We start from the raw sequence: 26,709 nt of genomic DNA on the forward strand, positions 1-26,709 counted from the left end.
TTCGTGAAGTCATCAAGGTATTTTAAGTTATTTTTAAAAGATTTTTATTTATTTATTTGTCAGAGAGAGCGCGCGCGCGCCCAAGCAGGGGGGGGAGTGGCAGAGGTGGAAGCTGGCTCACTACCGAACCAGGATCCGGGGCGGAACTCAGTCCCAGGACCCTGGGATCATGACCTGAGCCAAAGGCAGGCTCAAAGGCTCAACCCACTGAGCCACCCAGGCGTCTCTTAACATTATTTTGTATAAGTGACTGATGTAGACAGTCATGGGGGATGAGATCGAGGTACTCTGAAATGCTTTGACTATTCAAATGTGAATTCCACATACTGTGTGTGTTTGTAGAGCTCGAGTTTCATAGAAAGAGAAAATGAGGGAAATAACCCTATTCCCAACTGGAGAGAACTAAATCTGCATTATTATTTTTTTTTTTTTTTTTAATTTTTCAATCACAGAGTCTTCAGGAAAAAGGAAAGTTACCAGCCGAAGAAAATCCAAATGACTCTGAAGTTCCATCATCGTCAGGAATTGACTCCACCAAATCGCGGGACAAAGATGTCAATGAAGGTATGTTAAAATCATCTGTCACCTGCATTAAATATCGAGGGTACCTAACAATTTAATAAAAACAGTGCTTTTTCGTTGCAGTGGTATTTTGTTGTTGATGGCCTTGTTTATCAGTAGCATAGTGCATGCTGTGTAATAACGTGCTCAATAAAGATTTGTGGAGTTACTGAATATGGTGATGGTTAGTTTTGTGGGTTATTTTTGTAGAAAAGTTTATTTTTTTAAGATTTATTTATTTATTTATTTATTTATTTTTAAGATTTTATTTATTTATTTATTTGGCTGGGATCACAGGTAGGCAGAGAGGCAGGCAGAGAGGTAGGCAGAAAAAGGAGTGGGGAAAGCAGACTCCCTGCTGAGCAGAGAGCAAGATGTGGGGCTCGATGCCAGGATCCTGAGATCACGACGAGAGCCAAAGGCAGAGGCTTAACCCACTGAGCCACCCAGGTGTCCCAAGGTATATTTATTTTAGAGGAAGCCTGGGGGCATGTCAGTCAGGTGGAGGGACAGAAGGAAAGAGAGAGAATCCTCAGGCAGATTCCCCACTGAGTACAGAGTTCCATGCCACCCAACCCAGGACCCTGAAATCTTAACCTGAGCCAAAATCAAGAGTCAGTTGCTTAACCGGCTGAGCCACACAGGTGCCTTGTGCAAAAGTGTCTCAAATTGGTGTCAGTATTTGGGAGCCTTTTTAGAGTTATTGTTTTTTATATTAGCTCTTTCAGTTACTAATTACTTCCAGACTATACTCCCCCAGATTGTTGTACTTCTGTGTAAAGTGGCTTCCAAACTACTGCTTTAGTTGTAGGAGATGAGATAGAAATCCAGTGGAAGTCCTCTTGGCTGCCCAGCTGGGTCCTCACACACAGTGTAGTTGTCTTGGTGTGCTGCCTCATTCCAGTCCTCAGCGCTGCATGGCCAGATACTAGATTTGGTTAGTCCCAAACTAATTAAAGCCATCAGAGTCTAACTGATGAACTAGTATGCAAATTCTTTAATTTCTAGTGATTCATACACCTTCCTAGTGATCAGAATACCCATACTAGTTCATAGTATCCATCTACCTGGACAAGTGATGTGTGATACTGAAGTATCAGTTATAATGTAGCTTTGTGTGTAGTGTCTGATGGAGAACTAACTACATTGAACTTTCTTGTTCTAGGGAGTAGAAGTAGAGGCTTTTTTCTTTCTGTAAATGACCTTCTTTCCACAGAGAATACATACTATTAGGAAAGATAGAAAACAAGCTTTATTCCCGCCTCCTTTGACCCAAGTGGAGAAGAATGGCAAAAAGAAGAGCACTTTGGGGTTACTGTTTCTTACCTTGTCAGGCTAGTGGGGTGGGAAAGAGGACTGAAGTTGTTCTTTCCCTTTATCTGCTTAGGGGAGGAATAGCTCTTCCAACATCTGGTCTTCGATGTGTAACTGTAGTGGCAGGCACCAGTGTGTGGTTGATTAACGCTGCCCCTGAGCAGTGGCCATGAGGCCCGCTCTAAAAAAAGTGATGAATTGAGTCAGTTCTTGCTCATCCAGAGCAGTAGGCATACGTGTATTAGATTTCCTCAGCTCAGATAATCCCATCCGTCCTTTCAAGATATAAAGCTCCCCATTCCCCCAGGAAGGAATCATCCCACCAGAGCTCTATCAGGACCCTTGGTGAGTGTGAACATATATTCAGAATAAAAGAGGTGTCAGGTTTGAACAAGTTTGACAAAGTCTGCTAATTGGAATATATGGCCCCTAGAATTAATTGTCTTTTTTTCTCCTGTACGTTACTGAATATCGCTGTTAAATTCTTGCTCTTGAGTAGCTTTCCTACACACCATGCAAATAGGGCCTTCTTTTTTTTTTTATAAAGATTATTTATTTATTTATTTGTCAGAGAGAGAGAGAGAGAGAGAGAGAGAGCGAGCACAGGCAGACAGAGTGGAAGGCAGAGTCAGAGGGAGAAGCAGGCTCCCTGCAGAGCAAGGAGCCCGATGTGGGACTCGATCCCAGGACGCTGGGATCATGACCTGAGCCGAAGGCAGCTGCTTAACCAACTGAGCCACCCAGGCGTCCCAATAGGGCCTTCTTTTAATTTCATTTTCAGTTCATGATTGCTGATAGAGAAACTACAGTTAATTTTTGTATATTGACCTCGAATCCAAGAACCTGGCTTCACTCCTGTGTTCTGGCAGTGTGTACGTACATTCTTTTAGATCTTCTGTGTCCTAATCACATCATTTGTGAATAGTGACAGTTTCATTTCTTCCTTCCCATCTTTTGCCTTTTCTCTTCATTTTACGTTATTCAGGACCTCCAACAAAACGATGAAAGGAGTGGTGACGGCATCCTTGTCTCATTTCTAGTAACTGAATAAGGCACCATTAACTGTGTTTGTGGAAAGTTTTTTGTAGATACTGATTATCAAACTAAAGATATTCCCTTCCATTTCTAGTTGACTAAGAATTTTTATTAGGAATGAGTATTAAAAATCTAATAATTTTATCAAATGCTTCTCCTTATCAAGATGATCCTGTGATTTTTTTTGTCCTTTCTGTTACTGGAATAAATTTTTTATTGATTGGCAGTGTTATAACATACATTTCTTTGTATATTTATTTTGGATGTTCAGAATTCTTAAGATGATTTTTATGATTTTATGAGAATGGCTGTTTGTTGCTCAGAATATGGGTTTTTAAAAATAATTTTGTCTTCCCTTAAGCATTAACTATCACATTTATCCAACATCCTTAACGTGTCTTTCTTCAGGAGAAATGTCAGATGGAGTCAGTAAGTCAGTTCACAAGGTCTTTGCGTCCATGCTTGGAGAGAATGAGGATGACGAGGAGGAAGAGGAAGAAGAGGAGGAGGAGGAAGAAGAAACACCTGAGCAACCCACTGCAGGGGACGTGTTTGTGCTGGAGATGGTTCTCAATCGTGAGACCAAGAAGATGATGAAAGTAAATGCTTCCTTTAGTATTGATAAATGGAATGAAAATGTGATATAATAATTGAAAAAGAATCTTTAAATCATACATATATTTAGAAAGAATTCAAACTGTGAGGAAGGAAATACGAGACAACTGTTCCTGGTTTCTTATTTTTAATCTTAAGAGATTTTTTTTTAAAATCTTAGAGATTTTGTACTGTGTACTGTGGTCCATATTATATCTTGATATATAGTTTTTAAATATTTTTTTTTAAAGATTTTATTTATTTATTTGACAGATGGAGATACAAGTAGGCAGAGAGGCAGGCACAGGGCGTGGGGGGCGGAAGCAGACTCCCCGCCAAGCAGAGAGCCTGATGTGGGGCTTGATCCCAGGGCCCCCGAGAACATGATCTGAGCTGAAGACAGAGGCTTTAACCCACTGAGCCGCCCAGGCACCTCATAGTTTTTAAAGATTTATCTATTAGAGCGTGTGCTTGCTCAAGAGCAGGGGTGGGGGAGTGGGGAGGGAGAGGATCTTGAGTGGACTCCTCACTGACTGAGCACAGAGGCCCGCACAGGGCTCCCTCTCGTGACCAACCCTGAGAACATGACCTGAGCCGAAAGTAAGAGTCAGATACTTAACTGACTTAGCCAGCCAGGTACCCTAGTATAACTTGATATTTTTTTTAACGAAGTTTATTCTAAGTAGATAAATTTGAAGGAAGGAGGATTTTCAGTAGGTTATATTAATAAAAGAAGCTTCCTGACATATAAATCCATTTTGCAGCATCAGGTTCTACATTTGTTATTATTATAATTAGTAATTAGTGATTCCTGACCACATTGGTTTTTGCTTTTTTCATATATTTTTACTCTGCTTTGATCTTTCTACTGTAGGAAGTTTGTTTTTGTTTTTTGTTTTAGTTTTCTGAATTATTCCTTTTTGGAAAATATTTTAGACTAATTTCCCGAGATTAATTTTAGACTTCTTCTTAAAGTGCAGACTTTGATGTTAATGAGTCAGTATTGTCATTTATTCCTTAGTTTCCAATTTAGAAAGTTGAGAAGTTTTAAAGGGAAATTTCATTATCTTCTGCATTTATTAATTTGGTTGGAATTGAAATCTAAAATATTACTATATTTTAGCTAAATGTTGTTTATTTTTTATACAGGAGAAAAGGCCTCGAAGTAAACTTCCCAGAGCTCTGAGGGGTCTCATGGGTGAAGCCAACATTCGCTTTGCTCGAGGAGAACGTGAGGAGGCGATATTGATGTGCATGGAAATCATAAGACAAGGTGGTTTTTGTGGGGATTATTGATAAGAGCAGTTTAATAGTGTGACTTTTAAAATAAATGGAGGACCATTTCACTGTACTGCTTGGAAAATACATTCAGAAGCTTGGAGGTGGTGGTTGTACCAGCAGTATGCCACTTTCACATTGAGTAGACGTCATTACCGAGAAAATGAAAACCCGAGTATGACCCAATGAAATACTAATATTTATTGAACTCTGCCAGGCTTCTTTTTTGTTTTTGTTTGTTTTTTAATGTTCCATTTTGGGGTTTTAGACTTCTGTAGCATTAGTCTTTTTTAAATATGGCAAGCCCACGTTAAAACCACTTAAAAAGTGTTCTTTTTTTTTTCCTTTCACTTTCCAGATTAGGCAGAGCTAGATTATTTTAATCTACTTTTTGTAAAAGATACAATTTATACTTACCATCTTTCTTTAATCTGCATATCTTGGGCATATTGAAGGATATCTTCATAAGTGACTTTCTGACTAATCACTTAATTTTATTATTTTGGTTTCCTGATGTGTTGCCAAATAATGCCCTACGTAGTGACTTAGGTAGTTGTAATACAGTAAACTCTTAATTTATCTTTTCAATATTTTGGCATTTCTTTTATCTGGATAAGGGTCCGTTTAGAAGTCTTTTTACCCTTTGTTAATTTTATTTTTCTCATCATGGTAAATGTACTCTTTAATCCCGGTCCCCTGCTTCCCCCATCCCTCCACCTACTTCCCCTGTGGCAACCATGTTTGTTTTCTACAATTAAGAGTCTGTTCTTGGTTTGTCTCTCTTTTTTCTTTCTTTGCTTATGTTTTGTTTTGTTTGTTTTGTTTCTTAAATTCAACATATGAATGAAATCATATGGTGTTTGTCTTTCTCTGACTTTCTTTGCTCAGCACTATACTCTCTTGTTCTATCCATGTTGTTGCAAATGGCAAGATTTCATTCTTTTTTATGGCTGAATAATATTCCATTATATATTTATCTTATGTCTTCTTTATCTATTCACCTAGCAATGGACACTTGGGTTGCTTCTTTAGTTTGGGTAGTAAAAATAATGCTGCTGTAAACATTGGGATGTTTCTGTATTTTTTGGGTAAATACCCAGTAGTACAATTACTGAGTCATAGGGTAGTTCTATTTTTAATTTTTTTATGTTAAACTGTCTTCCCCATACTTGTCTTCCCAGGTGGCTGTACCAGTTTGCATTCCCACCAGCAGTACACTAGGGTTTCTTTTTCTCCACTACCTTGCCAACACTTGTTTCTTGTCTTTCTGATTTTAGCCATTCTGACAGGTGTGAGGTGATACCTCATTGAGTTTTTTGCTTTCTATTTCCCTGATGATGAGTGATGTTGAGCATCTTTTTATGTTGTCTATGGCCATCTGGAAGTCTTCTTTGGAGAAATGTCTATTGTGCCTTCTGCCCATTTTTAAGTTGGATTATTTGTTTTTTTGGTATTAGTTGTAGCAGTTCTCTGTATGTTTCGGATACTAACCCTTTATTGGATATGTCATTTGCAAATATCTTCTGCTGTTCACTAGGTTGCCTTTCATTTAGTTCTGTTGTTTCCTTTGCAGTGCAGAAACTTTATTTTGATGAAGTCCCAGTAGTTTGTGCTTTTATTTTCCTTGCCTTAGGAGACATATCTAGAAAAATGTTATAACTGATGTCAGAGACATTTTTTTAAAAGATTTATTTGAGAGAGTGAGTGAGTGCGTGGAGGGGGGTGGGCAGACTCCCCTCTGAGCAGGGAGCCCAATGCAGAACTCAGTCCTGGGACCCTGGGATCATGACCTGAGCCAAAGACGGACGCTTGACTGACTGAGCCACCCAGGCGCCCAGGTAGCATAGACATTTTTTTTTTTTTTTTCATTTTAAATTTTAATTAATTTATTTTTTTCAGCATAACAGTATTCATTGTTTTTGCACCACACCCAGTGCTCCATGCAATCTGTGCCCTCTCTAATACCTACCACCTGGTTCCCCCAACCTCCCACCCCCCGCCCCTTCAAACCCCTCAGATTGTTTTTCAGAGTCCATAGTCTCTCATGGTTCACCTCCCCTTCCAATTTCCCTCAACTCCCTTCTCCTCTCCATCTCCCCTTGTCCTCCATGCTATTTGTTATGCTCCACAAAGTGAAACCATGTGATAATTGACTCTCTCTGCTTGACTTATTTTACTCAGCATAATCTCTTCCAGTCCCATCCATGTTGCTACAAAAGTTGGGTATTCATCCTTTCTGATGGAGGCTTAATACTCCATAGTGTATATGGGCCACATCTTCTTTATCCATTCGTTTGTTGAAGGGCATCTTGGTTCTTTCCACAGTTTGGCGACTGTGGCCATTGCTGCTATAAACATTTGCGTACATATGGCCCTTCTTTTCACGACATCTGTATCTCTGGGGTAAATACCCATGAGTGCAATGTCAGGGTCATAGGGAAGCTCTATTTTTAATTTCTTGAGGAATCTCCACACTGTTTTCCAAAGTGGCTGCACCAACTTGCATTCCCACCAACAGTGTAGGGAGGGTTCCCCTTTGTCCACATCTTCTCCAACACATGTTGTTTCCTGTCTTGTTAATTTTGGCTATTCTAACTGGTGTAAGGTGGTATCTCAATGTGGTTTTAATTTGAATCTCCCTGATGGCTAGTGATGATGAACATTTTTTCATGTGTCTGATAGCCATTTGTATGTCTTCATTGGAGAAGTGTCTGTTCATATCTTCTGCCCATTTTTTGATATGCCTGTCTGTTTTGTGTGTGTTGAGTTTGAGGAGTTCTTTATAGATCCTGGATATCAGCCTTTTGTCTGTACTGTCATTTGCAAATATCTTTTCCCATTCCATGGGTTGCCTCTTTGTTTTGTTGACTGTTTCTTTTGCTGTGCAGAAGCTTTTGATATTGATGAAGTCCCAAAAGTTCATCTTCGCTTTTGTTTCCTTTGCCTTTGGAGACGTCTTGAAAGAAGTTGCTGTGGCTGATATCGAAGAGGTTACTGCCTATATTCTCCCTCTAGGGTTCTGATGGATTCCTGTCTCACGTTGAGGTCTTTTATCCATTTCGAGTTTATCTTTGTGTATGGTGTAAGAGAATGGTCGAGTTTCATTCTTCTACATATAGCTGTCTAATTTTCCCAGCACCATTTATTGAAGAGACTGTCTTTTTTTCACTGTATATTTTTTCCTGCTTTGTCAAAGATAATTTGACCATGGAGTTGTGGGTCCATATCTGGGTTCTCTACTCTGTTCCACTGGTCTATGTGTCTGTTTTTATGCCAGTACCATGCTGTCTTGGTGATCACAGCTTTGTAGTAAAGCTTGAAATCAGGTAACGTGATGCCCCCAGTTTTATTTTTGTTTTTCAACATTTCCTTAGTGATTCAGGGTCTTTTCTGATTCCATACAAATTTTTGGATTATTTGCTCCAGCTCTTTGAAAAATACTGGTGGAATTTTGATCAGAATGGCATTAAAAGTATCGATTACTCTAGGCAGTGTAGACATTTTAACAATGTTTATTCTTCCGATCCAAGAGCATGGAACGGTCTTCCATCTTTTTGTGTCTTTTTCAGTTTCTTTCATGAGTGTTCTGTAGTTCCTTGAGTACAGATCCTTTACCTCTTTGGTTAGGTTTATTCCCAGGTATCTTATGGTTCTTTGTGCTATAGTAAATGGAATCGATTCTCTAATTTCCCTTTCTGTATTTTCATTGTTAGTGTATAAGAAAGCCACTGCTTTCTGTACATTGACTTTGTATCCTAGCATAGACATTTTAACAACATTATTTCTTCCAATCCATGAACATGGAGTATCTTTTCATTTCTTTGCAATATCTTGAATTTCTTTCATCAGTGTTTTATAGTTTTCACAATACAGGCCTTTCACCACTTTCACCTCTTTAAGTTTATTCCTAAATATTTTATTGTTTTTGGTGTAATTGTAAATGGGATTCTTTTGTTTCCTTCCTTTCTTCCATCCATCCCTTTTCTCTTTCTTTCTTTCTCTCTCTTTCTTTCTTTCTTTCTCTCTTTCTTTCTAGTAAGCTGTACACCCAGCATCGGTCTTGAACTCATGAGTCAGATCTGGAGCTGCATGCTTTACCAACCAAGCCAGCCGTGTGCCCCTTGTATGGTTTTCTTAATTTCACTTTCTGCTGCTTCATTAGTAGTGTATAGAAATACAACAGATTGCTGTACATTGATTTTGTATCCTGTGAATTTACTGAACTCACTTATCAATTCTAGTAATTCTTTGGTAGAGTTTTTAGGGTTTTCTATATATAGTATCATGTCATTTGCAGATAATGAGAGTTTTACTTCTTCCCTACCAGTTTGGAATGCATTTTATTTCATTATGTTTCTGATTGCTGTGGCTAGGACTGCTAGTACTGTATTTACTAAAAGTAATGAGAGTGGACATTGTTATCTTGTTTCTGACCTTAAGGGAAAAGCTCTCAGTTTTTCATCATTGAGTATGCTGTTGGCTGTGGGTTTTTCTTATAAGGCCTTTATTATGCTGAGGTATGTGCTCTCTAGACCTACTTTGCAGTGGGTTTTTTTAAAATCAGGAGTTGATGTACTTTGTCAAATGCTTTTTCTGCATTTGTTGAAATGATCATGTAGTTTTCATTCTTTATCTTTTTTTATTTTCTTTTTTTCCCTTTTTTTTCATCCTTTATCCTGTCGATGTGACGTATCTTGTTGATTGTTTTGCAAATAGGGAACCATCCTTGCAACCTGGGGAAAATGCCACTAGATCCTAGTGTATGTTTTTTAATGTGTTGTTGGATTCAGTTTGCCAATATGTTGTTGAGGATTTTTGCATCTATATTTGTGAGAGATATAGAGCTGTGGGTTTTTGTGTGTGTGTGGTGTCTTTATCTGGTTTTGGCATCAGGATGATACCTCATAGAGTGGATTTGGAAGTTTTCTTTTCTCTTTTTTGTTTTGGAATGGTTTGAGAAGAATAGGTGTTAACTCTTCTTTAAATATTTGATAGAATTTGCCTGTGAGGTTGTCTGGTCCTTGACTATTGTTTTTTTGGAGTTTTTGGTTACTGCTTTAATTTCATTGCTGCTAATTGGTCTGTTCAAATTTTCTGTTTCTTCCTGCTTCAGTTTTGGTAGGTTGTATGTTTCAAGGAATTTATCCATTTCCTCTAAGTTGTCCAGCTTGTTGGCATATAGGTTTTCTAATATTCTGTTACAGTTGTTTGTATTTCTGTGGTGTTGGTTGTTACTTCTCCTCTTTCATTTATGACTTTATTTGCGTCCTCTTTTTTTTGATGAACCTTACTAAAGGTTTATCAATTTTATTGATCCTTTTAAAGAACTAACTTCTATTCTGAACTATTTATCTGTTCCATTGTTTTTGTTTTTAGTTTCTATATAATTTATTTCTGCTCTAATCTTTTTAAAAAGATCTTATTGTTAAATAAAATCTGCACCCACTGTGGGGCTCGAACTCACAACCCTGAGGTCAATAACGGCATGCTCTACCCACTAAGGCAGCCAGGTGCTCCTCTCTTCTAATCTTTATTATTTCCTTCCTTTTGCTGGGTGTGGGTTTTATTTGTTCTTTTTTGGCTCCTTTAGGTATAAGATTAGGTTATTTATTTGCTTCTGCTTCTGAAAGGTTGGCCTGTATTGCTATAAACTTCCCTCTTATAACCACTTTCGCTGTATCCCAAAGATTTTAGACCACTGTAGTTTATTTTCATTTGTTTCCATGTAGTTTTTTATTTATTCTTTGGTATCTTGATTGATCCATTCATTGTTTAGTAGTATGTTAATTAACCTCATGTATTTATACTCCTTCCAGATTTTTTCTTATGGTTGATTTCTAGTTTCATAGCATTGTGGTCAGAAAAGCAGGGTGGTATGACTTTGATTTTTTTGAATTTGTTGAGACTTGTTTTGTGGCCCAATATCTGATCTGTTCTGGAGAATGTTCCATCTGTAATCGAAAAGAATGTGTATTCTGTTTTAGTATGGAATGTACTGAATATGTCTTTTTAATCCATCTGGTTCAGGGTGTCATTCAAAACCACTCTTTATAGATTTTCTGTTTGGATGATCTGCCCATTGATGTAAGTGGAGTGTAAAAGTCCTCTACTATTACTGTATTACTGTTACTTCTTTATGTTTGTTATTAACTGTTTTATGTATTTGGGTTCTCCCATGTTAGGTGCATAAATATTTATAATTGATTTTTTCTCTTGTTGGATTGGGGGCCCTTTATTATTTTATAGTGTCCTCTTTGTCTCTTATTACAATCTTTGTTTTATTTTATATTATTTTATTTTATTTTTATCTTTTTAAAGATTTTGTTTTTTAAAGTAATGCTTTAAAAATGCAATTTGGACCTTGAACTTAAAACCCCAAGATCATGAGTTGCAGGCTCTACCTCACTGTCTTTGTTTCTTTGTGTTATATTTAGAGATTGGGAGAGCCTGCATGGAGGGGAGGGCCAGAGAGAGAGGGAGAGAGTCTTAAGCAGACTCCCCGCTCAGCACAGATCAGCACATAGTCTCACAACCCTGAGACCTGAGCTGAAACCAAGAGTTGGACATTTAACTGACTGTACCACCCAGGCGTCCCTCCACAGTCAGTGTTTTAAAGTGTGTTTGTCCAATATAAGTATTGCTCTCCTGGCTTTCTTTTGATACCCATTTGCATGATAGATGTTTTTCCATCTCCTCACTTTGAATCTGCAGGTGTCTTTCACCCAATCCGAAATGAGTCTCTTAAAGTGAGGATATAGATGGTCTTATTTTTTTTTTAATCCATCTGTTATCTTCTTGTCTCTTGATTAGAACATTTAGTCTATTTACATTCAAAATAATTATCAATAGATATGTATTTCTTGCTGTTTTGTTACTTGTTTTGTGGTTGTTTCTGTAGATTTGCTCTGATCCTTTCTTTTGCTCGCTTTCATGGTTTGTTGGCTTTCTTTAATGCTATCCTTTGGCATTTGGCCAGCTCAGTTGGTAGAGCATGCAACTCTTGATGTTGGAGTCATGAGTTCAAGCCCCATGTAGGGTATAGAGCTTACTTTAAAAAAATTTTTTTTCTTAGATTACTCATTAGGATAATTTGAGGTCACTGCTTTTTCTTTTCTACTCCATCAGAAACAAGCTTAGCCAAACTTTTCCTTGAGGATATTTTGTTTGCTTCCTACTTTCCAATATTACCTGTTCCTTTATTCCAGTTTGTAATTGTTTATTTTTAACAATTATCTTTGATTTTTAAGCCCTTGTGGTCTTCGAACTTCATTTCAGAAACATTTCAGAAATGTAGATTAACTATTCACTTTGATATCCTCCATTTAGGTGCAGGTTAGCTATCCTTGGTCCATTCATCCATACGCCTATGGTTGTTGGGTCATGAAGATTAAATAAACACAGATGTGATGGTGTTCTTTGGGATGAACTTGCTGAGTTATTGAGCTGCATTTAACCTTAGCAAATGAGGATTTTCACAAGGGATGCATGGTGGAGAGTAGAGTTTTTCATGAAGTTACACTTTGCTCAGAGACAGTAATGCCAAAACACTAATCGTGTATGAACATGAAGTAAAGCAAATTTAATCTAATGTTTATTCTTAAATCTGCTAAGTAGTTTCTATAATTCTGCTAGAGTGTTTTAAAGAGTAAACATTAAAAAAAGATCCATAGCTTGAACATGGGATTGTTGTCATCTCATGCCTCTTTCTTCAGCCAATAGAATTTTTTTTTTTTTATTCATTATAGCTCCTCTGGCTTATGAACCGTTTTCTACTCTTGCTATGATATATGAGGACCAAGGTGACATGGAAAAATCTCTTCAGTTTGAGTTGATTGCTGCACATTTAAATCCTAGTGACACCGAAGAATGGGTTAGATTGGCAGAAATGTCTCTGGAGCAAGACAATATTAAGCAGGCTATTTTTTGCTACACGAAAGGTAAAAAAAGTTTCTTATTTTGTTTGATATAATGTTATATAATAGGTATTTTCATAATTGTACTTACTACTCTAGGGTGATGTTAGCTGAAGTATAGTTATTCCTTATATTCTGGCATCCCAGAGGTAAGTATTTGGGGTCTCTCTGCTTTCATGTTTATCAGCAACTTTATGCTGTGATCTAATACAGCACAGAAGTTGGTAGAAGAACAGTACTTTCGATTTCCTGCTGAGATCGTTGTTGGTTCTAAGCTATTCCTTAAGGGTTAACATCACATTAGAGTGACCAAATGAAGATTAATATAGAGATTCAGATTCTGTCTGGTCTTAGACTAAACCTAGTTGAGATTTCCTGTGGAAGTAGATTTGTTCCAGAATAACCCCCTTGGGTTTATTAGAGAATTAGAGTGTTTATTACATTTTGTGAAAAGGGGATTGGTCATACCTAGGTATCATGAACCCCTTTTTGTGGTAAATCTGTAATTCTTTTTTTTCTTTTTAGCTCTTAAATATGAACCTACTAATGTCCGTTATCTCTGGGAGCGATCAAGCCTTTATGAACAGATGGGAGATCATAAGATGGCAATGGATGGTTATAGGCGTATTTTAAATCTTTTATCTCCATCTGATGGAGAACGTTTTATGCAGTTGGCTAGAGATATGGCAAAGTAAGTTTGGAGAATATTTAGATTCTCCTATTAATCATCTTATTTTACAAATCAGAACACATATTTGAAGTAAATATATTTTATTTTTAATTGAGGTTCAAAGAAGTGTTTTATTTAATACATTTTGTACTTTTCTGTTTTCAAGTCAGCTGTGTGGTGGTTACTTAAAAAAATTTTTATATACAATTGCCTTCAAGTGTTCAGAAGCTTAATAATGGGGCATGTTCTAAAAGGATGATTAGGTTGCCAGTTTTCCATAACTTAGTTGAAGTTATGTAAATTTGTGGTTATATTATTTTAAATTGTTGTAAATGTGCTAATGAAATGTTTGTGATACAGGTTTTTTTTAATAATCATTTATCTTTAGTCAGTACTAGAATAACATTTTAAGACAAAAAATGTTCCTTGTAGTTGACACATGCTACTGGCTGTGGTATATATTTTATTCTAAAATATTGTGTACTACTGCATTTACTTCTCCAATATGCTATACATCAAAGCAGAGCAAGAACCATTTGGCTAAATAATGTCTTGTCATAAGCTCTCTATCTAGAGATATCCGTTCTATAGTATTTAAGCCTAGGATCAACCATCTTCATCTGGGTGTCTTGGGGTTAACCCTGTTAACCTTGTGGCCATTGTCAAGAAGATGCTTAGCTGTGAAATCACTCCCTGTTATCACAAAGATGGGTTATGTAAGAATACTAGAGGCATTTTTAAGTAATGTGTTGAAACAGGGCAACCCTAAGTTGATCCTCTGATGTATTGAGCATTGAGGAACTTTTCGGGTTATATGCTATTAGTCCCATCTCTAGCTGTCATGTAATTAGCCCACTAAGCCTCTATTTTATGAACAATTACTTGATCTGTGATAGTAAATTTATTTTCCGTTTATATTATTTATAATATTTTTGGGGGAAACGGTGTGGAGGAATAGTTTTGCCACTGCCATAGAGGTCCTTCCTACATGGAATTATGTTACCACAACTTCAGTTTATTAGGATTTCTCTCAGATGCTACTTTTCTTTCAGAAATATTTATTAAATGTTGGGCAGTGTATAAAACACCAGGGGATCCAGTTTTGAATGAGTTTTAATTTTCCTTTCCCTGTGGAGTTTACATTTTAGTTGAGGGAGGCAATAAACTAAAACAACCAAATATATAATATGTCAGATGTTGATAAGAACAATGAAGCAGAAAAGGGATAGGAAGCTGATGTATAGGGGTATGTTATTTTATTTTATTTTTATTTTAAAGATTTTATTTATTTATTTGACAGAGAGAAAGATCACAAATAGGCAGAGAGGCAGGCAGAGAAAGAGGGGGAAGGAGGCTCCCTGCTAAGCAGAGAGCCCGATTCGAGGCTCGATCCCAGGACCCTGAGATCATGACCTGAGCCGAAGGCAGCGGCTTAACCCACTGAGCCACCCAGGCGCCCTTTTTTTTTTTTTTTTTTAAAGATTTTATTTATTTATTTGACAGAGGGGGTATGTTATTTTAAATAGTGTGATTAGAGAAGGACTCAGTTCCCTATGTTATGATCGTAATGACCTGAAAGTAAACTAAAGGAAGTATGGGAACAGATATTTAGGGAAGAGTGTCACAGGCAAAGTAAATGGCAAGTGCAGAAGTGTGCTCTGGGAACGAGCTGAAGGTTTAAGGGAACATAGCAGGAGCTGAGATCTGAGAGGCATCCGGAGGTCACTTGGCTCTTTCAGGCCATTGTAAGTGCTTTGGGTTTTACCCTGAATGAGTTTGGAAGTCATTGGAAGGTTTTGAGAAGAGTAGGTGTAATTTGACTTAAACTTTAAATCAGGGGCACCTGGCTGGCTCAGCCATTAAGCACCTTCCTTTGGCTCAGGTCATGTGGGATTGAGCCCTGCTTGGGCTGCCTGCTCAGCAGGAAGCCTGCTTCTCCCTCTTCTTCCCCTGCCCGTGTTCCCTCTCCCGCTGTCTCTGTCTCTGTCTCTGTCTGTCTCTCTCTCTCTGTCAATTAAATAAATAAATAAATAAATAAAATTTAAAACAAAACCAAAAAACCCTTTAAATCAGTTCTGTTATTTTGAGGATAGTGTGAGGAGTGGTAAGGGCAGAAGCAGAGAGACCAGTTAGGAAATTATTGCAACAATCTATGAAAGGGATGATAGTTGTTTGGTCCAGGATAAAAGTGCAGGAGGTGGTGAGAAGTACTCAGATTCTAGAAGTATTTTGAAGGCTGAGCTCTCAGGATTTTGTGATATGAAATGGTGTTTGTGTGTGGGTTGGGGTGAGAGAGAGAGACAGACACAGACAGATAAGGGAAGCGTTCTGAGGACTAAACCCTGAGGTCCTGCAGTGTTTAAAAGTCAGGAGGGTGAAGAGGAAACAGCAGGGAGACTGAAAGGAAATGGACAGTGAAGTTGGAGGAAATGAAGAGAGCCTGATATTCTAGAAATATTGAAGAAAGCGCTTCAAGGAGGAGGGATGATCATCTTTGTGAAGTAGGCAAGGTAGAGCGTGTGAAATGAGGACTGAATGTTGACATTGGAGGTGGGGTGGGAGTTCCTGGGGGATAGGCAGCTCTTTGGAGAAGAGGAGCAGAGGAATGGGGAGATCATTGGTATAGGTTGTAGGGGTAAGAGATAACTTATAAGTTGGGAAAAAATTATAGTGTATCTGTATTCCGTTGGTATAATCTGCAGTTGAGAAACACACTGAAGAGTAATAAGAGAAGGGACGATTGCTTGAGTGAAGTCCTTGAGTAGGTTGGAGGGAATGGGGTCTAGTGGGGGTTTGCCCTCGTAAGTGGAGAAGGTCGAAGATACGGCCCTGGTGTCTGTAAGTAGGACGACAGGTAGGGAATATGTGAGACGTTATGATCTGGTTCTCTTGGAAAACTAAAAAGCAAGGTTGTCAGCTGACAGTGAGGATCAGAGTGTTTTAGAGGTTTGAAGAGAAAGATGAGAAGTCATTGCCGAGTCCTTGGAGCCTTGCTGCCGAGTCCTTCGAGCCTACTGCAACATTTGCATCTCCTGGGAGCTTGTAAATGTAGGATCTCAGCTGTATCCCAGCTCTACTGCATCAGAATATGCCTTTGTACAAGACCTCCACTTACTTTGCATGTATGTTCAGATTTGCAGAGTACTGGGCAAGGTAACTGGTAACATTGCTGACCAGCACCGTGGGCCTGCTTGAGGCTTCTGGTCGTTCATTTAGAGCGAGTGCAGTCGGCGTGGTGGGCTGGAGAGGCGGTGGTGCAGAGCAGGCATATTTGAGTTAACAAGGGTTAGGGTTTTATCAAGTGATTTTATTAGAAGGGAGAGAGGGGCAGGAGAAGCGAGGAGATTATAATGAAGGGAGTATTCGTGATGTTGGTCTGTGGAGAAGGGGAAAAGTGAGGGCAGGAAGCAGCAGGACAGCGGAACAGGTAGACGAGTGCTTGTAGAGTCCACTGGACTGAGATGATGGGGGAACGAGCTGGAACGACACGAGGTAGCTTTTGGAGAGTGAGATGCTTGGCAGGATGACATCATCTTCCTGGTGTTTGCCGGTTTTTTCTGCATCAGCTGTGATTATGATTTTAAAGAAACGTTTTTCTCTTCCCCAATTTTAAGAAAATGAAAATCATAGGTAATAGATGGTCTAAGCAAAGATAAGAGTTTTATAATCTGAATGAAATAAATATTCATCCATTTTGTCATTTTTTTTTTAGGAGTTACTATGAAGCCAATGATGTTACTTCAGCTATTAACATAATTGAAGAAGCTTTCTCAAAACACCAGGGCCTTGTCTCCATGGAAGATATTAACATAGCAGCTGAATTATACATTTCTAACAAGCATTATGACAAAGCTTTGGAGGTAGGAAAATGTAATAGGTTTCTCTTAGATTTTGGACACATTTCTGCATTTTAGAAATTCTACAAATTGACAATTCCTCACTTTAGTTATATATATTAAGCTACTTATATGCTAAATTATTTACTTAAAGTCTGTATTGAAACAGATTTCTAGATTCTGTGGTAATTCCAAATGAAATGTAGCATATAGTTATATATGTTATATATATGTGAGAGATAAAATCTCTCACAGTTATCCCAGATGCCAGATATATTTGTACTTGAGGGTAGCAGCACTCAGCAGCCAGATGAATTGCTGTGATTCAGTTTCCAAGCTGTTGGGAAAAGTAGTTCGGTTTGATATAGATGAATTCTATATCTTTATTTAAGCATTAGTTCATATGATAAAAAATGTTAATATATCACAGTGGTTCCTTATTTTAAAGAGACTGCTATTGCTTTTTGTAGTCCATTTATATGTTATAAGGATTATTTGAATGAACTATACGAACCTTTGCATTATGAAAAGGTTTCCTGTGTGTAACTCTTGCATCATTTCCTTTTTTTCTCTGTTCTTTTAGGTGATTACAGATTTTTCTGGAATTGTGCTGGAAAAAAATACAGAAGAAGGACCTTCCGAGGAGAATAAAGGTTGTAGTTTTCTCTGCATAGGGTAGTGCACATAATCCTCTCTGGTTTATAATTTGGCATTTTGAAACTGATAGTTGATGTTCTCATAGCAGGTTTTCCTAGAAGCATTTTTTTCCTTGTAGAGATTTCGTATCTTTTTCTTGTGAATATTTACTCACGAGAAATCTGCTTGAAAAATTCTTTTCAGTCCCTTTTTATTTCTCAGTACATGCATTTGAACATGGCATTTCTCATTTTCTGGGGTCTTTTTAGTGACGTGAAAAAAGAATGGATTACCGAACAGCGTATCAGAAACCTTTAGATCTAAAGCAATTTAATTTTCAAAAAAGGCAAAATACTCTCATTAAAAAATTTCTTACTTCAAACTTTAGCATTCATATAAAAAGTAGAAACTAATATGATTGCTGTCCATTGTTTGAAAACTTAAAATACACAGTTAGGGGTCTAGTTGGGGAGTCATACCTGAGGTGTGGCTTGCAGTGTCGCCTTCAGTTCTCTTCCTCATCCCTGCTCTTTTCTTTGTGTCACACCCATTAACTGTTCTGTAAGAATACTAGTGTGCAAGACCCTATCTGAGGTTGTAGCAAAATTGAACTCTGTGGGCAGAGTAGACATCCCTGTTCTTGTATGAAAATTCCTGTGTAATACCTTCCTTCGGCCTCTCCCCCATGAGGGGTAGAGGTGGGGGGCGGGGGTGGGGAGAGGCACTTGTTACTTGAGTACTGCCCGCTTCAGAATAGTTCCCTCCCTGGCCTGTCATGGTGCCTACAAATTCCATCATCATAGAATCCTTTGGGTTAAGGCATAAGTATGCAAAACCAAAAAGCCTTTTATTTAAACGAACCATCCTAATGGAAAGTAGTCATTCATTTTTACAAACCAGTTGCTGTGCTAATTCGTAAGGAACAAGAGAACCAAAGAGGAAAGTTGTTGGGGTACGAAAATCCCAGTTTTTGAAAAGAGTTTTTTTACAAGGTCCTATGCTAATTGTTTGGGGAATATGCAGATGAAAATGATACTTCCTCCCCACAGGGAGGGAAAGTGGGGTTCAAATGAAGTATATAGTTTAATTATAGGAGGAGTAGTGTGATAATTTCTGTAGTAAACCTGACCTTATGGGAGAATAGAGAAGAGCAATATACTAAAGATCGGAGAAGGTTTCTAGAAGCATAATTTAAGTAAAACCCGGGTGGAAGTGCATTGCAGACTGAGAGGTTACGGGTGTGAGAGCACTACTTGGTTCAGACAGGATTAGATAGGGTGCTTTGGCTGAGGATCTTGAGTGTTACGGGTGCTGTGAATGCGTGGGTCGGAGTACAGCTCTAGTACAGCGGAGGAGGAACTGCAATGCCATGAAAGCAGGAATTAGGGCATCTGAATAACTGCCAGTTTTGATAGTTTTCTTGGACCTGATCTTGCCTAGAGCTAAGTCTCCAATTGTTTTGCAGCTGTGTTTTCTGTTTAGGATCTTTCATCCCAAAAGTTATATTCCTGTTAAAAATTATTGCTGTCCATTGTTTTGAAAATATTAAGGAAAAATTTATGTTCGGGTTTTAATTATAGATATATTAGTCCTTTTGTTGTTTAATATATTTTGCTGTGTTTCATAGATCCACCCCTCCTTCCTTCTTTCCTTACTGACAGACTGAAGGAAGTATAAAAACCTAGCAATAGAGTTGGTCAAATTAGAATTGACTGTGGAATCCTTTGTCCTGAATGAAGTAATGGAGATCGTACATAGAGGGTGTAGTCGCTTCAGTTGTCCTACTTCCTAAGCTTGCATGTAGAACTGCTTTTTGTCTGTCCATCTAATCCAAAGCTGGTGAGAATGTTAGCTGCAGCATACCTGATGGTGTGCCCATAGACATCACCGTGAAGTTGATGGTCTGCCTCGTACATCTCAACATCCTCGAACCACTTAATGTAAGTGACATTAAGATCTGCACTTCAGGTACTTCGGATCAAATCTGCATTATTTTCTTTGACAGGAAATTCTAAGAAATTGTAAGTTTACCCCAAATTTCACATTTTTCAATAACCAGGAAGTCACCATAAGCGTAAATCATTTGTGTGTGAATATCTTATAAAAGCTGAACGGGGCTTGCAGTAATTTTTCTTTTTGATGAGAACAATCCAGAGATCAGACTTTGAGATTGGGCTTTTTAGATAGTTGGTAAGTTCTGACAGCTCTTCTCTTCTGCCAACTTTGGACTAAGTATTTCATTGAATAAAAAAAGCTATTGGGAATTTACTTGGCAGACCTTAGGATAAGGTATTGAAAACAGTATACAAATTCCTGCCATCCTGGAGCTTTTGTTCTAATGGGATGAAATAGATCATAAAATAAGTATGTAAAATAGGAGATTTGAGTTGGAGATAAATACTCTGGAAGAAAATGAAACAGAAGAGAGAGAATATTGGGGTAGGAGGAGTTGCAGTTGTAAATAGGGTGGTCAGGAAAGGCCTCTCTGGAAAGGTGACATTTGATTAATGACAGAAGTATCAGCAAACACAGAGGCCCTGAGGCTTGGGTGTGTTTAACTTGGCAGAGGAAGAGCACAGTAAGTCAGCGTTAGCTTAGCTTCTACCTTGCCTGCTTGTTACAGGCTTCAGAAGTAATGTGTTAAATGAGTGAATGATGGCAGTATGAGGTCTTTTTAATAGAGATACGGAAATGAATAGGAAAATGATTATTTAAAACTTTTTATTAAGCCTTGCTCCTTTTAGGCTTGCCCTGGGTAACTGATAGGAATGTAAAAAGAGAAATAAAAATAGATACGCGTATTTGTAATGAAAATTTGACTTTAGCCTTTTATTTTGTGATGTAGCCTCTCCTGACAACACTAGTGGAACAGAATCCTGAAGATATGGGAGACCTCTATCTAGATGTTGCTGAAGCGTTTTTGGATGTCGGTGAATATAGTTCTGCACTTCCCCTCCTTAGTGCACTGGTTTGCTCTGAAAGATACAACCTTGCCGTAGTTTGGCTCCGGCATGCAGGTAATAATTTTTTTGTGGGAGGGAGAAGTTTAATCATACAACTAGGCAAGAACTTACTTTCCTAAGATGGTAATAATTATTTTAAAATGTTAATGTCTTGGTGAAAGTGAAAGTTTCTGGTTTCAGCGCAGTTTCTGAAAGTCGGGGTTTTTTGTTTGCTTATTTTTTGAGTATAGTTGACATACAGTGTTATGTTAGTTTCAGATGTGCAACGTAGTGACTCAGTAATCCTATAAATGTCAGTATTGTCAGTTGTCTTGGTATGCCACTACCTGATTTCCCCCACACTAATGCTTTGGAAGAGTGATTCATTTAATGGTACCAGCATGAAGTAGGACTAACATGTTTGTGTTAAAAAATATCTTGTATGTGTCTTTCACCTGTCTTTTTTTTTTTTTTTTTTAAGATTTTTTATTTATTTATTTGACAGAGAGAGACCACAAGTAGGCAGAGAGGCAGGCAGAGAGAGAGGAGGAGGCAGGCTCCTTGCAGAGCAGAGAGCCCGATATGGGGCTCGATCCCAGGACCCTGAGATCATGACCTGAGCCGAAGGCAGAGGCTTTTAACCCACTGAGCCACCCAGGTGCCCCCACCTGTCTTAACCATAGGCTCCGATGTTTAGTAATAGATTGTCAGACTTGGGGTGCAGTCTAATTTTCAAGAGTTTTAATGAATTGATATTAAATATGTTATTTTGGGGGAAAAGTTAATGTTTTTTGAGTGTTCTTTGAGCTGCAGATATGCTCAAGATTAGGTTTTATGTATCTTCATTTTATTTCATCTAAATTTATAATAATCTGAAACAATGTAGAAAAAATAACTTAAGAAAAACAACAGTTTCTTAAATGTATGAAAGCCAAAATATACTCTAATAGGATTTTATATTGAACCCACATAAAAGATGCATTAAAATTTGAGTAGTCTTTGTCTAGACTACATGATGGCAGAAAGTTCTAATAGTTCTTAAAATATTATATAATGGTTGAAGGTACTCTATAGCTAGAGAAGCATTGATTGACAATCTGGGTTATTTTGAGACATATCACAGATAGGAAATTGCAGAAAACACTTAGAGATAACTCTTTACCGTTCGGATGACTGAACATGAATACAGGTGTGATACCATCATAAAAACTACAGTATTTGTGGTATTTGAATTTTGAAGATATGAGTGAGGAGTTGGAGATTTTATTGCCTGTTATCAAAGTTTAACCTGAGGATGATACTCAGCAGAGAGTTGAGAAATTGGAGATTTAGGAAAGCAATTGGAGGCAAAAGTACCATTTTAGGAGGTAATAGCAGTGAAAAAGGAATGAGATTAAAAAAGTCCTAGATTAGTGTTATCACTATTACAGTGGGGAGTTCAACTGATGGGACTTAATGATTAATTGACATAAAATTTGAGGAATAGAGCCCAAGAATCCCCTTCTGAGAACTTGCCCTGAGGAAATAATTGAGTATGACACGAGATAGTTTATATTGGGGGTCATGGAACCTAGGAGCCTGGCAAGTAACAAAGTGAGTGACGTAGGCAAGTAAAGAGACTCAAGGTAGTGGGGAGAACTGGAGAATCCTCTCTGAAGGATGCTGCTGCTGTTTCTCAAATCCGTATTTTTCAAAAGAATCCAGTAACTTGGGAGCTCATAAAAATCCCAGTTTTAAAAAACATAGACCGTGTATTGTTTTTAACAGCACTATGGCTTAAAAAATGGAACTGTGGGCTAGATTGGCTTGCCAGTTTTTAAACTACGGCTTATATACATGAAAATGTTTACTGCAGTGTTATTTATTAAAGTAAACATTTGGAAATAACCCAAATATCGGATAATATGGTAAAATAAATAATTGGTTAAATGTTATAAACGTTCAGAATGGTAAGGAAGACGTGGGAAATGTTGAAAGCGTAATGCTAAGTGAATAAAGCAGAACTCCAAACTGTATATCTATGTTGTTTGTATCCTTGTTTAGATACAAATCCTATTTGGATTTAGTTAGAGAAATCGATAGATTGATCAGTCGATAGATGGAGATTAGATGAGTTAGTTGTTTTAAAGTACTAGAAATATTATTTCTAGTACTTTAATTTTTATACTAAATATTATTACAAGTATTTTTTTACTGCTCTAAAGTTTTTTTTAGATGGAAAAATAATCTTGGCACTCTAACAGATCTGTAGATCATATTTATGCTTTATTTTAACATCATCTTAGAATGTTTAAAGGCCTTAGGCTATATGGAACGTGCTGCAGAAAGCTATGGCAAAGTGGTTGATCTGGCCCCCCTTCATTTGGATGCAAGAATTTCACTTTCCACCCTTCAGCAGCAGCTGGGTCGTCCTGAGAAAGCTCTGGAAGCTCTGGAACCCATGTATGATCCAGATACTTTAGCACAAGATGCAAATGCTGCACAGCAGGTAGGCTGTCACATAAAAGGAAGTTTTTCTTGGTAGATTATATTTTTGAACTTTCTCCTCCATTAAAGATGTCTCTACAGCGTATATCCAAAAAGTTTATTTTAGTATATTAAATTCAGCATTTTTTTTTAAGATTTTATTTATTTATTTGACAGAGAGAGACACAGGGAGAGAGGGAACACAAGCAGAGGAAGTGAGAGAGGGAGAAGCAGGCTCCAGCTGAGCGGGGAAGCCCAATTCGGGGCTCGATTCCAGAATCCTGGGATCATGACCAAAGCTGAAGGCAGATGTCCAACAGCTGAGCCACCCAGGCACCCCTCAGCATTTTTGAAAAGTGATTTTGAATCTTACGTTTCAGCCTCTTGTTAGACATTATAAATTACAGTATCTAAAATATTGGATTTTTAAGTTGTGAAAGATCATAAAGCAAATGTTCTTAAGGTTTGATTTCTAAAATTTTTCTGTGCAAACAAAACAACTTGCAGAAACGAATCTTGTCACATGTATTATCATGTGCTCATTTATTTAGGAACTGAAGTTACTGCTTCATCGTTCTACTCTACTGTTTTCTCAAGGCAAAATGTGTGGTTATGTGGACACCTTACTTACCATGTTAGCCATGCTTCTAAAGGTGGGTAATGGTCTTTCCGTACATTAGCACTGTTGACTTTTTAAATGTTTCAAATTTGATTTAAACATAGATTATAGCTGTTAAACTTTTTTTTTTAAGGATTTTATTTATTTATTTGATAGACAGAGATCACAAGTAGGCAGAGAGGCAGGCAAAGAGAGAGGGAGGAAGCAGGCTCCCTGCTGAGCAGAGAGCCCGATGTGGGACTCGATCCCAGGACCCTGAGATCATGACCCGAGCTGAAGACAGAGGCTTAACCCACTAAGCTACCCAGGCGCCCCAGTATAGGTGTTAAACTTTTGAAAATGAAAGTCAGCTATAGACAGAAGACTAAGAGCTTAATTGTATGTACAGTTGACCTTTGAACAACATGGGAATTAGGGAGACCAAGCCTAACACACTTGGAAATCCATGTGTAACTTTTGACTTCCTAAAAACTTAACTACTGATAGCCTGCAGTTAAATGGAAGCCTTACTGATAATGTGAACAGCTGATTAACATATATTTTGTAGGTTGTATGTATTATATATACATATATACATATATACATACAATAAAGGAAGCTGGGGAAAAAATGTTAAAAAAATGTTAAGAAAATTAGGAGGAAGAGAAAATACATTTATAGTACTATGCTATAAAAAATTCATGTATAAATGAATCTGTGCAGTTCAAACCTGTGTTGTTCAAGGGTCGACTGTAATTGAAACTTCTACATGAAAGCGTAAACTTAACTGTGGAGTAAGTGAAATAAAATCTTCGCTAGTACCTATCTAGAAAAGTGAGAACCATAGAATAATCAGATATTGGCCTTCTGGATAGTGGTGTCCATGTGCCAGAATTATTTGCTTTGCAAAAATGTTTTCCACGTGTGACATTTCTAGTCTAGTGTTTTTTTTTTTTTTTTTAAAGATTTTATTTATTTATTTGACAGAGATCACAAACAGGCAGAGAGGCAGGCAGAGAGAGAGGAGGATGCAGGCTCCCCGCTGAGCAGAGAGCCCGATGCGGGGCTCGATCCCAGGACCCTGGGATCATGACCCGAGCCGAAGGCAGCGGCTCAACCCACTGAGCCACCCAGGCGCCCCTCTAGTCTAGTGTTTTTGTTGGGAAGTAGTTTGTGTGTGTGTGTTTGTGCGTAAGAATTTATGTAACTTCTTTTTCCCTCCTAAAATGTGATCTACATTCCTCTGGTAGGAAGAAAAAAATAAATCTATTCATTCTCTTTTAGGTGTTTAAATGCACAATAATTTGGCCTTTTTTTTCCTACTGAAGATTACAGGCACACCTGCAATACTTGTGTCCCACAGATTTTCTTTTTCTTTCCTTTATTTCCTTTTAAGATCTTATTTATTTCAAAGAGAGAAAAAGCGAGCGTGTGAACAGAGGAAGAGAGATTCCGCACTGAGGACACACTCAATGTGGGGCTCAGTTCCAGGACTGAGATCATGACCAGAGCCAAAGTCAGATGCTTAACTGGCTGAGCCACCGAGTCACACCACCCCCACAATAGATTTTCTTTAAAAAGTTATATGATCTGAGGGCCTGGCTGGCTTAGTTGCTAGATCTTAAAACTCTTGATTATGAGTTTGAACCCTGCATTAGGTATGGAGATTACTTAGAAATAAAATATTAAAAAGAAATAATATGACTAAGAAATCTCAAATTATTATGTTTAATTCAGGTAGCAATGAACAGAGCCCAAGTTTGTTTGATATCTAGTTCCAAATCTGGAGAGAGGCATCTCTACCTTATTAAAGTGTCAAGAGACAAAATATCAGACAACAGTGACCAAGAGACAGCAAATTGTGATGCAAAAGGTAATTCTTTCATTTCCTATATTAATAAAATACTCCTGAAGTATCACCTGATAGTAATCTAATTGAAAATATACCCTTTTCAAATAAAATAAAATTTTCTAATCCACATTCCTTAAGTATAATAAACTCATTTGATGTTGAGAAAGAAAAGGAAGGTTATGTAAATACTTTAACTTTTGAAAATTGAAAGGAAAACATCTGCTTGGATCTTCCTGTGAAAACACTAAATGGAACTTTTGACTTTTTAAGAAGAAAATACAACTTATTTTAAGAAATCTGTGAAGATGAGATGGCAGTATAAATTACTGTATTTGTTCAGTGACTTCAGTTATATGTTTCATTCTCTGTTAAATTCATTTTTGACAAATGTAGTCATAGAAACTCTGGAAATAAATTGCTTTGACCCAGTCTCAAGTAGTACGACTTTAAAAGGCATCTGTTTTTAGCTGGTAATGCATCAGGTACGTTTGGGTGAGGTTATTACTCAGAAAACTTGAAAAAAGTTTAAATTGGAATTAATCGGTCTGTCAGAAAATTATTTCATTGTTAATGAAGTCAGTAGACTTTGTTAAATAATTGTTACAGTCATAGCAGTGTGCCAGGAGATAGGATTTCGAATCCAGAAGAGCTAAATCGCTATAAGCATATTATTAAGCAAGGTTTTGCAGGGGGTAGAGTCAGGAGACTCTACGAATGGGGGTCAGCTGCTCGGAATCTAGTCATAAATGCCTCAGAACCCTGCTGTCTCAACAGTTTCCCAAAGGGAAACTCTGCTTCATGTATTTAAGACTATTTCCTTAAGGTATATTTTTCTATAGATCCTTCCTGGTTTTCTCTTTCACTATTTTCTCCTTTCAGATCTATTGTTCGTTTTTCTTAGGCTCATAAGGGTTTTTTTGTGAGTTCATTTCCTCCTGGTGGTCATCACGTTACTTTGGTGTATACCAGGAAAGGATGCAAGGCCTCTCAACGTTCCTGATTTTTTTCACTCAG

General features: G+C 37.7%; 1 protein-coding gene across 2 annotated transcripts in view; it reads left to right on the top strand.

Annotated features, from left to right (window-relative positions):
• The window catches only part of GTF3C3 (general transcription factor IIIC subunit 3), a 38,358-nt gene that overhangs the window by 844 nt on the left and 10,805 nt on the right, over positions 1-26,709 (top strand). For both annotated transcript variants that reach the window (XM_059168525.1, XM_059168524.1), the window contains exons 2-13: positions 453-564; positions 3,319-3,509; positions 4,654-4,777; positions 12,528-12,719; positions 13,221-13,386; positions 17,078-17,225; positions 17,785-17,854; positions 19,674-19,777; positions 20,683-20,854; positions 23,065-23,267; positions 23,797-23,898; positions 25,581-25,716. In XM_059168525.1, the coding sequence (XP_059024508.1) occupies positions 453-564; positions 3,319-3,509; positions 4,654-4,777; positions 12,528-12,719; positions 13,221-13,386; positions 17,078-17,225; positions 17,785-17,854; positions 19,674-19,777; positions 20,683-20,854; positions 23,065-23,267; positions 23,797-23,898; positions 25,581-25,716 (1,720 nt within the window). The remainder of the gene's footprint in view (positions 1-452; positions 565-3,318; positions 3,510-4,653; positions 4,778-12,527; positions 12,720-13,220; positions 13,387-17,077; positions 17,226-17,784; positions 17,855-19,673; positions 19,778-20,682; positions 20,855-23,064; positions 23,268-23,796; positions 23,899-25,580; positions 25,717-26,709) is intronic.

Source organism: Mustela lutreola, chromosome 3 (assembly GCF_030435805.1).
Source record: "Mustela lutreola isolate mMusLut2 chromosome 3, mMusLut2.pri, whole genome shotgun sequence".
Taxonomy (NCBI): domain Eukaryota; kingdom Metazoa; phylum Chordata; class Mammalia; order Carnivora; family Mustelidae; genus Mustela; species Mustela lutreola.